At 44.5% G+C, this 14176-nt stretch overlaps 1 protein-coding gene across 1 annotated transcript in view; it reads right to left on the reverse strand.

The window, feature by feature from the left end:
* Nucleotides 1–13942, reverse strand: part of GPATCH8 (G-patch domain containing 8) — a 58868-nt gene extending 44926 nt beyond the window's left edge. The window contains exon 1 of the mRNA XM_076356889.1: nt 13858–13942. Coding sequence (XP_076213004.1) covers nt 13858–13902 — 45 coding nt within the window. The 5' untranslated portion in view covers nt 13903–13942. The remainder of the gene's footprint in view (nt 1–13857) is intronic.
* Nucleotides 13943–14176: the final 234 nt, after the last annotated feature.

Below are 14176 nucleotides of genomic sequence, written 5' to 3' on the forward strand. Positions count from 1 at the left end.
TTCAAGGAGCAAGCTGAAGGCAAACTTACCATACACATGCAGTCGTTGAGCTGCTTAAAAAGACTAGTAATTGTCGGAGCCGGGCACAGTGTAGACGTACAGACTGTACACGCGTGTGCTGTGAAGTCAGGGAGCCCAGCAGGGAGAAGACAACATAAAACCTGCCCCAATGGCAGAAGGACACAGCCCAGCCTCCCAAAAAGTAGCGCCCAAGAGAACAAAAGCAGTCAAGAGTGCACATGCTGTTAATGAATTTGCACCTTTGACTGCTGAATGCTAGCAAAAACACATTACTAAAACTTCATATATAAAGAAGTTAAAGCCACATAACATTTAGCTAACACTTGAAACACTCAGCAAAAACATACTCCCCCCCCCCCGCCTAATTTCACAATGTGATTTGCTGCCTTGCAGGTAGCTCAGAATACGCCAACTAAATTACCTGGAGCTGGCAAAATATTTCTGCCTACTCACTGTCTCCTGCCTGCCAAGACATTTAAAATTGTTTTTACAAAGGCAAGGGTCAATTCCAGTTTGAAAGCACGCCTTGCTGATTTGAGGCTTTACAATTCAATTTTTCTGTGCTTAAAAATAACGCCTCCTCCCAGAAACTATGCAAAAGTCTGAACACTCACCATGTCACAGACAAATGCAAATAAGTCAGAAAGCAAATAAAGCCATTCTCTAAGTTCTAGTGATCTCACTATTATCCACTTCATATATTTTGGGGTTTATTTTATATATTTATATACTTTGGGGTTTATTATCTACTTGATATCTACTTTGTGGTTTTTGTTACTGGTAATGGGAGTGGGAACAGGTTGCTTGCTTGTTTTTACAAATAACAGCAATACTAATAATAGAGCTTTCGAAAGAGGCAGGGCGCTTCCCATCACCTTGAACTCCTGGGTATGCAAATGCCACCCGAGCACGTGGGAACAAGCCCTGGTGGGGATGCTGACAAACTATCTGCTATATTAGGAAGCTGACTGTTAGAGGCTTGGTAATTTAAGGCACCAGAATAACAAAGTGTCCAAACTCAGCTGAAATCAATACTCATCACAGAGACTGTTCTTTATTTATCAATACTTAAAACAAATGATAAAGGAAAAATTTCCCTTCCACCATAAAGTAGCTCACCCTGGAAAAAAGCAAGAGGATAATCCAACAGTCATACTGAGGTCAAATTTATGAGCGTGTTCAGCCTGATGGCGCCTAAAGAGCAAGGAGAAAAACAGGTCTCACTTTTAGGGCCACAACAAACAGCTTGTTAAGGCGATGTTGTCTGCCATCGTGGCGATCACAGGCCTTTTGGAGCTGGGACTCTGTGGGGCTGGAGGCAGCACAGTCTGTCCCTTTGCTTCCTCATCCCTGGAGCTGGCTAAGGAAGAAGTTGAGGGGAATTCCATCTGTTTTCCTTCTCTTCCAATCCTTCAACCTGGCACATTGAATGGATCCTTATAATATTTCTGTTTTGCTGTATCTTAAGACTGATGTATCTTTTGTGTATCTTTTTTTGTGTATCTTTGACTGCCGTATCTTAATCAGAGGAAGACAAAATACTTTAACATTTAAATCTAACAATTAAACAAACCCTAAATGTTGAATCTGTTGAGAATAAACTACATTTCTGGCAAACACGAACTGTATGCACAAGACCACATTTTAGTATGACTTTGATCTGTGTCTTCTGCAGACTTGAGGGATGCTTCACTCTTCAGAGTGAAAATTCTTTAAGTGAAAAGAAGAATTCAATCCCTACAAAATGGATACCAGGCCATAAAATAACAGCTGCATTAAACCCAGCACTATTCAAAACCTGCTCCCAAACCTTCTTCCCTGTATGACCATTATAGAGATACAGTACAATCCTGCTAGCTAATGACAAAGTTCCCGCCTACTCCCGTAGACAGGGATTTCAGGGCTGAATGCAGTGCCTTTCTCCCTCTCATCCTCTGCCCCTCCATTTTAAAGCTGCCTGTATCAGGCTTTCTCACTTCTGCTTTGTAAAACAAGATGTGTTGCACTGCTTATATCACTTTCTTACAGATGCTACCTCCATCCTAAAATAGCAGAGCAAATAAGATGAGAGGCTTCCACTTAAGCATCATTTATTGCTATCGCTTTGTGCTACAGCAAGTGCTCCGACGCTAGGTGCTTCACTACAAGCACACTGAAATTCAATACATTTTACTACTTAGATGAGAAGCAAGGACAAGCCTTCAACATCTAAACAGTCCTTATTACACACCATGCACACCACTTAGTTTCCTTGTTGCGTTCATCTCCAGGAGCCAATATGTTTGTGTCCTGTAATTTTTTTGTGTAATATCATCTGAACTTTGGCTAACTACCCATTTTGGTTACTCACAGTCACATGTCCTCTCCTCTCCCCTCCACTTTCCCATTGTTTGATCTTTGCATGAAGCTCTTTGCCAAACCTTACGTCCTGGAGCCCTCACACACGTCACCGCTGAATTATGAATACAGCATTTGAAAAATCAACTCACAAAAGCTGCCTCCCTGCAGGATTTTAGACCCTTATTCTCCCTTATTTGGATTGTAAATACGTCAGAGCTCTGGCCCAACAAATGCCATTTTGTCCAAGATTAAACGTAGCAGAGTCACTGCATTTTCTGAAACAATTCAAATTAAACAGCTAAGGGGAAAGAGTACTGCTGTTTTTTTCTTACTTGTAAGGTCTCAAACATTGTAGCAGTGAGACCAAATCAGTATAATTAAAAAAAAAAAAATTTAAGAACTTAATCACACTTTCATCCCAAAATCTTTAGCAGCAAGAATTGTTGCCAATAAATGACTCAATGCAACTGAAATGAATTGTTGATTTAAGCCCGTTTATCAGAGTAAGTTTAGTACCACAAAATTCATTCTCTCCCCTACCCGATGCACCTTTTCATTAAGGTGGGCAAAGACAAAGCATCTAAGGACACACAGATATTACTGGGGGCGGGGGGGAATGGACCTTTTAAAAGCATCTTCACAACTACAAGGCAGAAGAAAAATGTGCTCTCTCCTTCCTTCTCACTTCCCCAAAAGGGTGTATCCAAAAACAGACCTGACTTCTGAGCACTGCATTTTCTAAGTCACCTACAGCACCATCAACACAAGGAGGAAAGAACAATGAGTCACTTCAACTGCTTCAAGGCTACTAGACCTCCCTGGATATTAATTACTGGACTGCTCTTTCCAACCTGTCCAAGCACAGAGGATATTAAGATGTCAGCATGCAGAATACATTCTATACAGTGCACATTCCTGATGGGAATTAGCGGTTTCTTTTATGAACAGCGCTAAGTTATCCATGTATTATTTCAAAAGAAAAGTAAACGTGGCAGTCTACATTTCACTAGCTAGGCCAAACCTTGAAACACAGCTCTCATGCAGAGATGGGAGAAAACTACAACAAAGGAGTAGTATAATGGAGATGTGAAAGCAATGGTTTTCTTTCAGAACGCCTTCATTCAGCTGTCCTTTCAGTTACTGCTCAACACAAGAGCTCAGTTACACGAACGTTGTTATTATTAATATGAAAGAAGACGATGTAAGTTACAAAACCCAAGAGAAGTCGGATATGAAGAGCCTAGAATAAGAATACCTGGGGAAAATGCTGCCTGCTCCACAAGTCACAGGGACGATGCCTTCACTGGTGTGAATGGAGTAAAATAAGAAAGACTCCAGCGTAAAACCCCACGCCTATGCCTAAGAGCACTAAAACCAGTGATGGCTGGGGAAGGAACATGCAGAATGCAGTTGCTGAGATGTCACAGCAGAAACAATCTATTTACATCCATACTGAATTTCAGGACCAGTTTAGGAAGGTGCACAGAAACACGTTCCCGTGACCACGCAGATAACAATCTAAAGAAAGTAATTTTGCAGAAACGCCTCACTATACTCACCATCATTATTTCTTAAATACACTGGAAAAGAGCACAGCGTGATCACGATTGCTTAACTACACTGGAAAAGAACACAGTGTGCTCCTTCGATATTCAAAAATTAGTTTTACACTGATAGAATATCAGGAAAAGACTCAAAAAAATAACATTTATATTGCATTTACTTTAGAAAATGGAATTTCAAAACACTAAGCAAATCAGCACCACTTGTGCATATTCTATTTCTCCATCAGTTCAATCAATAAACCTTAAACTCCCAAAAATATAAGTCAAGCCATAACATTCAGGGCTGCTACCCACAAGTGCCACTTTAAAACATTTAACCAAGCCCACTCCCCATTCCTGAAAGCTCTGAAGGCATTAGGCTGCAAACCAGCAGCTGAGACACTGGGAATATCTAAAAAGAGAAATGAGTACCCACAAAAAAAGGCCATTTTCCAGTGTAGATAAAGCCACAGCAGACTGTGTTATCTACAAATCACAGAATATTTAGCAGTGCCCTCCAGTCTCTGCTCCCACGGCTGGAAAGCACAGCTGACATCTCCTGCAGCCGTCCCGGGACGGGTCAGCACAGATGCAAGGTCTCAACAGTTGAGCGCAGGGAACTAAAGCAGCATCTGAACACAAGTGAGCAAATGCCACCTCCCCAAAATCCTTGCTGCCCGCACACATCTGGCACCTTCACAGATTAAGGGGGGGAAAAAAAAAAAAAAAAAGACTCTGTGATTCCAGAAACAAATGTCCTATTAAATTTAAAATTTTCTTTTTTAAAGGAGGAGATTGAGCAGTTACGAGACCTTTAAAAGGACAAGGCACCTTGACATCCATCAGCTTTTCCCAAAGATGGCTCCTAGCACAACTCTTGCAAGCACTCCGCATCCAGGACACCTGCGTGAATGTTGCTAGTCCAGCACTGGTGCAGTGGCCAGGAGAGACAGACATAGGAATCACTCTGCAAGAACCTGCCAGAGCACCAGACTCTTGCCTAACCCAAAGACTAGGAATTTCAGCAAACCACAATCGACGTTCATCTCATTTTGCGTTGCATTTTGCATCTAGCTCTCTTTTTAAAAATCTTTCTGGCTTGGTCAGCTGTAACCAGACCTGCCAGTTTTGCACAGCCCCGAGCTTGACTGACCCACCTCTCCTCGCACCGCCTGAAGGTGATACATACCACCGAGTGCAGCTATAGGGTTACAGGCGGGGCAGAGACAGGAGAAGAAAAACCAACTCTGGGCAAGGATCAAATATGAAAGGCGTACGTGACAAGGTGTGCTAATACCACCTCTTATTTTGTTTATTTGTGGGGCTCTATCAACTACATCATCTGCTAACCTCACCAGTGAATTTCAGCCAACACAGATGGGAGAGGGAAGGTGTTAAAACCAGATCCAGCTCACCGTAACCAATCAACCGTTTATTACACACAATCAAAACGTAACGGGTTTATAATTTCTCTGCAAGAGCCATACAAGATTCTGTGTACGCTGACTACGAATCTCAGACAGTAATTTATGCTGCCCTTTTAAGCTAAGCAGGACCTGATGACTCTATACGATGGAAGATCTCCAAAACATAATTGATGCAGACAACCATGTTGATGTTTAGAAATCCATCCAGAGAATTCAAAAACAACTCCAGAAAAGCATAGCTTCGGAGCGTTTCTTGAATATTCATTATGCACCCAGAAGATGACACATTTTTAAGACCAACACACACCTAGTAGATGACTCCATCCAACCCTGCTCGCACTGGAAGCTTTCTTGGATAATTTTAAAGGCCATGTGGTTTCTCAAAACTATAAAAAGCAATACAAAAGCAACTTTGTCCTGGTACCTGGAAAACCTTTGTTAATGCTTCCCAGAACAAAATCATCCTTTTTCCTGTTGTTCCCTGTACTGACTGTAAAGACGCAAAAAAATTCAGTTGTCCTTTCCTAGCAACACAGAGGTAAAGCATTCACAAACAGCTAGCATTTTCATAGCCTTCCACATATTATAAATCACTTTCCCAGTCCCTTCCAGTAAATAACCAATACGAGTGGGTAAGTACAGACACTGCACATCTCCACACCCTCCGAAATAGCTTAATATTTACAGTCAACATCTTGTGAAAGCTGCAGCAAAACCTCATTTTAGGCAAACACACACATCAGTTATTTTGAGAGTACTTAAAATGAAAATCCTCTCAAGTCAATACAACAAAAGCAATCACTTAAGATTTGGATATGAATTTAATTGGCAACTTTTTAAAGAAGCACCTTGTAATTACACGTTGAGAAGTTGATGGCACCTTTTGTTTACCAAACTAGAAGTTAATTTTGATGGCAAAATTCTACCTGTTAAATCCAAATACACTGAAAAACACCCACCAGAACACATTCAAGACTACTCACAGGTCAAGAGCTTTAAACCGAAAAATGTGCATATAAATACCTAGTTAGAGCTGTCCAATTAAAAACATGTTCTACAGTTCAGAGATAAACAGCTTGTACAAGAAGGAGTGGAAGCCAGAGGCAGGTCCCTGCTTCGCTATGCTTTGCATACTTTGGCACCAAACAAGAACAATTTAATGTCTTTCAGATTCCTTCTGCCGCTACCAACGCCAGCTATAAATCTGTTCCAGCACACAAGGGATGCTGTTCAGTTCTTCAACGCTTCCAGCAACGGTACTGAAGAGTATTAGCATTGGTCTCACTCACCCAATTTTCTCCTAGCCGTTTCTTAACATACCTCGATGCAGAAGACGCTGCAGCTCCCAGCACCCGCGTCTTCATGACTAACGAGGACTTTCAAACAAGAGAGAGACAGAGAAAATACCCCGATGGGGTAGGGTGCTATCATTGAATATCTAGGGTACTTTACCACCACAAACTTCCAAGCTTTCGTACCGTCTTTTTTTCTTTTTTTTCTTAATATGGTGTTTGACTTCATAAAGGATTGTTTCTAAACCAAAACGCCACAGAAAACCCCACTCAGGAGCACATTAACTGGATTCAAACTCATAACTCATTCCATGAGACTCAGTACCATTCAACATTTTTATCAATGACCAGAGGGGAAATAGAGCAACTGCCAACTCAGTTTGCAGATCACGAAGCCCAACAAACGGTAAGCAACAATGCGGACAATGTGTTTGTACAGAGCAATCTGACCCGTGGAACAGTGGCCTGAACTCACTAACACAAAGTCTGTTTTCACAGAGCCCTGTACAAACACACCTGCAGCACAGGGCTGCACCCGAGCAGGCAGGAGAAATCCAAGTTAAAACCTCTTCACGCAATCCGGTAGCAAAAAGGATAAAAATACAGTCCCAGGGTGTGTAACAAAGGAACAGCAAATAAGAATAAAGTAGTAAAGATGATGTTTATCTCTGTACATTATACAGATGGAGTCTATCCTAGACGCCTCTATGCAAGTCTTCTAGTCACAAATGTGGAAAATGTTAAGACACAGAAAGCTGTAACAATGCAAAGGGAATGGCAAAACACCCTACAATAAGAGAATCCACAGATCAGACTGTTAAGGCTCTCAAAAGACGTTAGGACTAAGACAGAAATGTCATATATGCCCTCACATGAGAAGAGGCACTGTACTAATGTGTGCTTTGGCATAGTAGAGAGGGACATAACAAGAAACAACAGCTAAAAGCTGAAAATAGAAAAATCTAGAAGAAAAATACAGGAAAATACATCTTTCAGCGGCCAAACTACCAGAACAATCTAGAAAGTAAAACGTTCACCATCACCAGCTGCCTTCAAAAGAAAGAGATACTGCAGCCAAATACTAATTCCTGGACTCAAAACTAGGTCAAATGATGGAAACTGAAGGGTAAGTGATACCTGGATATTTAAAGCAGACATCCTAGATATTTAAAGCAGACATCCTAATATCAACTTCTGACTTTAAAACTGTGAATGGCTAACACCTCAAATTAATTAATTGCTCATAGACCTGCTTGAACATGGAAAGTACCAAGAATTACTACGGGTTTAAAACTGGTAGGAAAAAAGCATATGTCAACGGAGGCAATGTTGGCCAAGTACTGCAATAGTGCTTTTTGATCGGATGAACTCCTAAAGCTCTACATCCCCACGTAGTGGGTGTTAGGAGACTAGTTAGGAGGGTATGGTTTTGTTTTGGAGGGGGTGACTCAGAAGAAGCTGAGATAGCTTAGACATGGTTTGTGGGACTGTAGAATAAAGTGCTTCCCTTCCTATCCAGTTAACCATGGCAATAGAGAACATCACTGCATGAGAGAAGAGAGCAGAAGTGACAAAACACAGAGTAGGGAAAAGTACAACCACAACAGGAAAGAAAGTCTATATAAAATTAACTTACCACGAGTTCCAAAAATTCACACTGAAGTTCAGATTCTCCTGTTGTCTTCTAAAAATGGAACCAATACTATTCGATCTACTTTTTAATGCATTTCCCCCTAGTCTTCTCCTCCCTTCCTTGCTCACATGGGCAGGCAAAAATCAGTCACAGTTCTGATATTCCTGCTTTGCTCAACTGAGAGGTCAGCACGTCTTGCCAAGGAGGTAAGAGCAATGTCCTCCCTGTGTTGTGCCTACACCAGAAATTTAACCCTAATCTAATGATAAATGAGGATCTCCAAACAATACTAATAGATTTTAGAAAATCTAAGACTAATGCTTAAATAAGAAAATATGACATGGAAAGGGCTACCTCCTGGACCGCTCTCAACTACATTTGTCAAAGGCAAATTCACGCACCAGGATCTTGAATCGGTTGGAAGCTCAGGATAGCATTTTGCAGAGACTCCAATCCTGTTCTTTCCCCTCGCTCCCCCACATTAAGTTTTTCTTCTCCCAATTAGTAAAACTAGATAAAAGGAAAAGACCCTGTTTATTTCCTTGCAGCACAGAGAAAAGCCACCAACTGACTTTGCCACATAACCCACGAGCAGTCATGGCCTGCTGAAGGATATAAAAATCAAATACGTTTGCCTTAGGCAGCACCTAAGAAATGAATTGAAGTTGAAGCCACTGACAACACGCACTCATTAGAAGGACAGATTTTAAAACTCCACGCTGTCGGCCCAGATGTCCAGTGAGCTGGACTGCCTAAGCTGCTTGGGAACAAGACTTATCCCTGACATTCTGCCAATTAAAAAGCATAAAATCCCCATGCCACCAGCACTCAGCTCAACTTGCTGGAAGTGGCACAGACCAGCCAGTAACAGCGATGTGCTTGGTTAGCTCTTTGAATCCTTTGCAGGGGCGGGGGGAAACCCACCTATCTTCTCAGCATAAGGAAGAATACCAGAACTGAGGTTCAGACTGGCCACATTTCAACCCAGTTTAGAAAACCAGGCATTTCTGCTTGGTGGAAGTGTTATTTGATTATACAGACTATACAACAAACTAAAAAAAAAAAACAAAACAACCAAAAAAAAGACAGAACAGTTTGTGTTCCGTCTGGCTAATGATGCAAGTAAGTGCAATGTACGTAGGAAGAGGAAATTATTGTACACATATACACATATGGCTGTAATATTTCTGCTTCAACAATGAAAAGGAGAAAGATATAGCAAGAAAACATTTTCTTAACATCTGCGAGCAACTGGGAGCTCCACTGGATTTCAGCAATACGGAGACATCCACAGTATTAATTCTTTGAGTTCAGTATAGTTAATCTAAAGAATAAAATTATTGCAATTACAAAAATAACACTAAAAAATATATTTACTTATTGCAGCAGTCTCATGTATTCACACAGCTTTCAGTAATGCTTTTAAAATACTCTCTTAGCATAGTCGACAGCTATTGTTCATGATTACTTGAAGTTACAATAGTTCACAAGTTTGTCTCAGCCGTGGGGAAGCCAGTCAATCAAGGAGACGGCAGAGGCAGACAAGTGACAGACATCCCTGCGACAGATAAGTAGTACGATCTTTTAACCGAAGGACTAAGCTTGTCAGCGTCCCACTCAAAAATAACCCTTCCAGCAATGGAAAAGGGAAGAAGGTTGGGATTTATTTGGGTAAGCCATCCAGCAGACTTAACTTACCATTTCAGAGCCTAGAGAGAGGAAAGAGAAGGAAGGTCAGCAATATCCTTCCTCCTTTGGTAATTCACTTCACTGCCTAAAGTCTCCCGAACAAACTGCTGTGCTGCCCTGGTCAGGGAAAGATCAAGTATTACTGGACAGAACAAAGCTAAATGCCTTTCGTTGGAGCTGCCCTCAAGTTCAGCACCTGCAAAATACAGTCAAAAACAGGGGCTTTCCCTTGAGTTTTTCTAAGGTTTGGGAGCATACAGCAAAAAGAGAAGAGAAGAGGGTCTACACCCTTTGTGCGGCTTCTAAAGCTACACAGCAGAGCAAAAGCAAGACAATCCTATTAAAAAAAAAGCCACCCAAAAGTTGCTTCATCACCTCATTGTGGCGATATCCTCCAATGCCATTTCCTGCTCCTTTGGCTATTTCAACTTTCAAGCCATCCTTAGCTTTGAGGTTCCTTCCACCCTACCACAGAGGGGACTCGGAGTAATTTCTGAGTGCATAATCCTTCTCCTCTCCCTCCATACCACAATCTTTATCCTTAAGGATGTCTTGACTTTCTTATCCTTATACTAGCTACTCTTTTCCACAGGGTTACTTACAGCCCCATGAGAGTGTCTTCACTCCCTCTGCTGCTTTCTTTATACCCATCGCATTGCTTTGGCTGCAGTTATGGGAAGGTACCCCACTCCCTCTTTTTTCTCCAATCCTCAGCTGATCCCTCTGCTCAACAATCCTTCTCCCCTCATCACCATTTTATGCACTTCAGACCATTCATACCTTCTTCTTCTCGGCTGGTTTAGGTCCTTTCCTTCCTGAACCCATTTCCCTCCAGTGCTGTATGTTTCCATTCCTGCCTTCCCCGATTGCACTGAGCTTCCTTTAGTCAGGCACAGGGGAGGGAAGAAGAGCTCTCAGCAGCTCTCACCTTTAATCCACTTCCCTCCAGCATATCAGAAGCTCAGAAACCTGAATATCACCTCTGCTAACCCTGCGTTGCTAACCTCATCTCTCCCCTGCCCACATCAATGCTTGACTCGCACTCTTGCCAAACTAAGCCTCCCAAACCCAGAATCCTTCCAGTTTCTTTCCAGAAAGAAGGCTGATAACAATAAAGAGAACTCTAAAATGCCTTTTTTTCATCCAGTGACTCTCTTCCATTAGCCACATCACTAATCCCAAGGCATCTGCCTTTCTTCCAAACAGCTAGAAGGTTCCTTTGACCCATACACTTTACTCCTGACCTTTTGTTTCTCTTCCTCTCTCGAGACAGTTACACATCCTTTTACTTCATCAAGATCACAAGCAGATCACCCAAGAACGAAATCTAAGGGATCTCTACAAGCCTCCCTTCCCCTCACCATGCCGCATCCATCCCCGCTTCAAGCCACGTAATTTTAGAGCACCATCTCTCTTTTGTCATGCCTACTTGGGTCTCAACAGGCTAGCAGTAACACGGGGTCACATTTATAGTCATACTCGGCCAAAGGACAGAAGTTTCACCTGCTGAAGCTTAGAATTAAAACTGCTAGAAATTGCGTGAAAAAAGGCATTCTTAACACCAACAGAAACACTCCTACAAAGGAGTGCCTACATACAAATTTGTGACTTCACACTAACAGAGAGTCTTATTTTCGCTGTAGTTTTGAGACCAGTATTTTACAGAGATGATCAAAAGCTGCACACTGAAGGCAGGCGTATTTTTACCTATGCTTAGCAACGGTCACAGCGCAGCTTTCGCAGCAGACCTGCAAACACTCAGCATAGCAAGCCATTTCCTTTATTCCACACCAGTGTTGTATCTCAAGTGACCTCCATCTAAATATAGAGAAAAAAAAGTCAAAAATCTTCTCTGAAAGCAATTTTGATAAAGAAGAAGGAAAAATAAGGTTCAAAAAGCCTTCTTCCACCAATATACTTCAGAAAAACTGTTAGACTGACCAAGCGTCAGGGGTACGTGCACAGACACTCAAGCTCCCACCAATTCAGTGCGACCTTGGCCACAATACTTGGGCCCGGTCTCCCTCTAATCAGCTCTTTCATAGCTCATCATTTTCACGTTCAGTCCTCTGCAAGCCTTAACCAACTCCAAACTGTTCTTCCCAGAGGACCGATTCCCCTTTTCCCTCGAAGGAGGCTTTAACACACAAAATAAAATGTCTTCTCACCGGCAAATTTTCAGGGAGAAAAGAAGAGAGAAGTTACCCTACTATAAAAACAAACCCTACCTTTTTATTTTTCACCCTAGTCTATGGGAAATACAATGAGAGCCTGGTATTTGGCATGGATACAGTCCCAATTAAAAACAGTGCCCTTTTTTTAAAGTCAAGGGAAAACAGGGTTGTGACTGGGTTATTGTTTCCGAGCATGCTCGGCAGCTTTTAAGATTTCAGCATCTGGTAATGGAGCCCTGTTTCCTCTCTGACATCACTAGACATTCTCCCTGCATGACCAGAGCAATGACACAGTAACAGGTTTTGCTGCTACAATTATTTTTTTGCGAAGGGGTTGACCCACAAAGGGACGAGAACAAGGACACGGAGCAAAAAGCACACGTGCACAAGTTGTGCAATACGCGACTACAGAGCTTACCCATTTCTTGGGTATATCCTGCAGTACCCAACTTGTTTTGGGTTCCCCACCTCTCCCCTCCCAAACTATTACGAGAAATGTATTTTCAAACCCAAGGTCCGACTCGCTCCACTTCCTGAAACAGGAACTTCAAAACCTAATCAGACCATTTCAATATTAATGACTACTTGTTTCTTCATTTAAGGAAATGAACGATGCAAACCAGGCCCCGTGTTCAGGGCTGCGTTAGGAAGCCATACCTACAGTCCACAGATAAGGTAATGCAAACGGTGCCGTCAACCACGCCGATACATGTTTTCTCGAGCGTTTCTAACACAGTTTAATAACAACTTATGAAGCGCGCATCCCCTAAAACATCCAGAAGGAACAATGTAAATGAAGCACTGCTGGATGTCCTGACCGTTTTCAGGACTGCACCTTAATGCTACATTATGCAGAATTACGCAAGCTCCGCAACTACAAAAAAACCTCCCAGATCTTTAGATGAAAATCATGAGTTTAGGTGAAAAGCACTATTCCAGCTTCGGGTTCCCGAAACAAGAATGACACATAAAAGCCCATCAATAGCTGTTCTCGAGCTGCGTTTATTCCCGCTCCTTTTGTTTTTCTTCCTAACCTCGAGACTCTCTCAGGCCGAAGTCAGAAAACAAAATGTCATTGTTTATGCTTAATGAGCCAATGTTAATTTTCCCGTTGCTTACTTAAATCCCCTTTAAAACAGCAACAGGGGCGTTAATTACGTCGAAGTACTAATGTTGTCTCGCGGGGGGGGGGGGGCACGGGCAGGAAAACGCGTTTTCCACAAAGGGGGTCCCTGGCACGTGCTGGGGGCAGCCGCAGGCGGGGGTGCCTCCGCCGGGGTGCGGGGCTCGGGCGGGGGCAGCCCCCCCGCCGGGGAGCAGCGGCGGGCAGGTGAGCCCCGCGGCGAGGCGGCGGCCCGGCCCGCATCCCGCCGGGCCGCCGCTCCCGCCCAGCCTCCGGCCTAACGGACCGTAAAAACGACCGGAAAAAAACCACCCAAACCCACGCTCCCGCAGGTGAGCGTTACCGCGGCGGGGCAGCCCCCGCCCGCCCGTTCCCCCCCGCCGCCGTTACGACGCCGCCGGCCGCTGCCCCCCTCCCCGGGCCGGCCCCCTCCCGCGGGTCACCTTGACAGCCCGCCCCGGCCCCCCGCGCCTTTGTGTCGCTACCCGCCGCCGCGGAGCGCCGGGCCCGCGCACAAAGCCCCGGCGGGGGGGCGGCCCGCCCCGGCCTGAGGGGGCCGCGGCCGCCCGGGGTGGAGTGGGGGGGCCCGCCCGCCCCCGCTGCACGGCCGTTACCTGGAAGTCCCTGTCCTCGTTGAAGCGGGAGAACCTGTCCGCCATTTTGCGCCGCCGCCGCCTCGCTCGGCCCGGCCCGGCCCGGCTCGGCCCCGCGCCTCCGGCCGCCTCCCCTCAGCGCCGCCCGCGCCGCGGCAGCGCGCCCGCCCCGCCCCCGCCGCGCCGGGCCGCTCCGCGCATGCGCGGCCGGGCAGGTCACGTGCGCGGCCCGGGGACGCCCTCACGGCGGCGCCACCGGGCGGAGCGGCGGGGCGCGGCGCGGGCGGGAGGGGAGCGGCTCGCTGCTAGGGGCCGGGCGTAGGCGGCGGCGCGCGAGCCG

This window comes from Aptenodytes patagonicus, chromosome 20 (genome assembly GCF_965638725.1).
Source record: "Aptenodytes patagonicus chromosome 20, bAptPat1.pri.cur, whole genome shotgun sequence".
In the NCBI taxonomy this organism is placed as follows: Eukaryota; Metazoa; Chordata; class Aves; order Sphenisciformes; family Spheniscidae; genus Aptenodytes; species Aptenodytes patagonicus.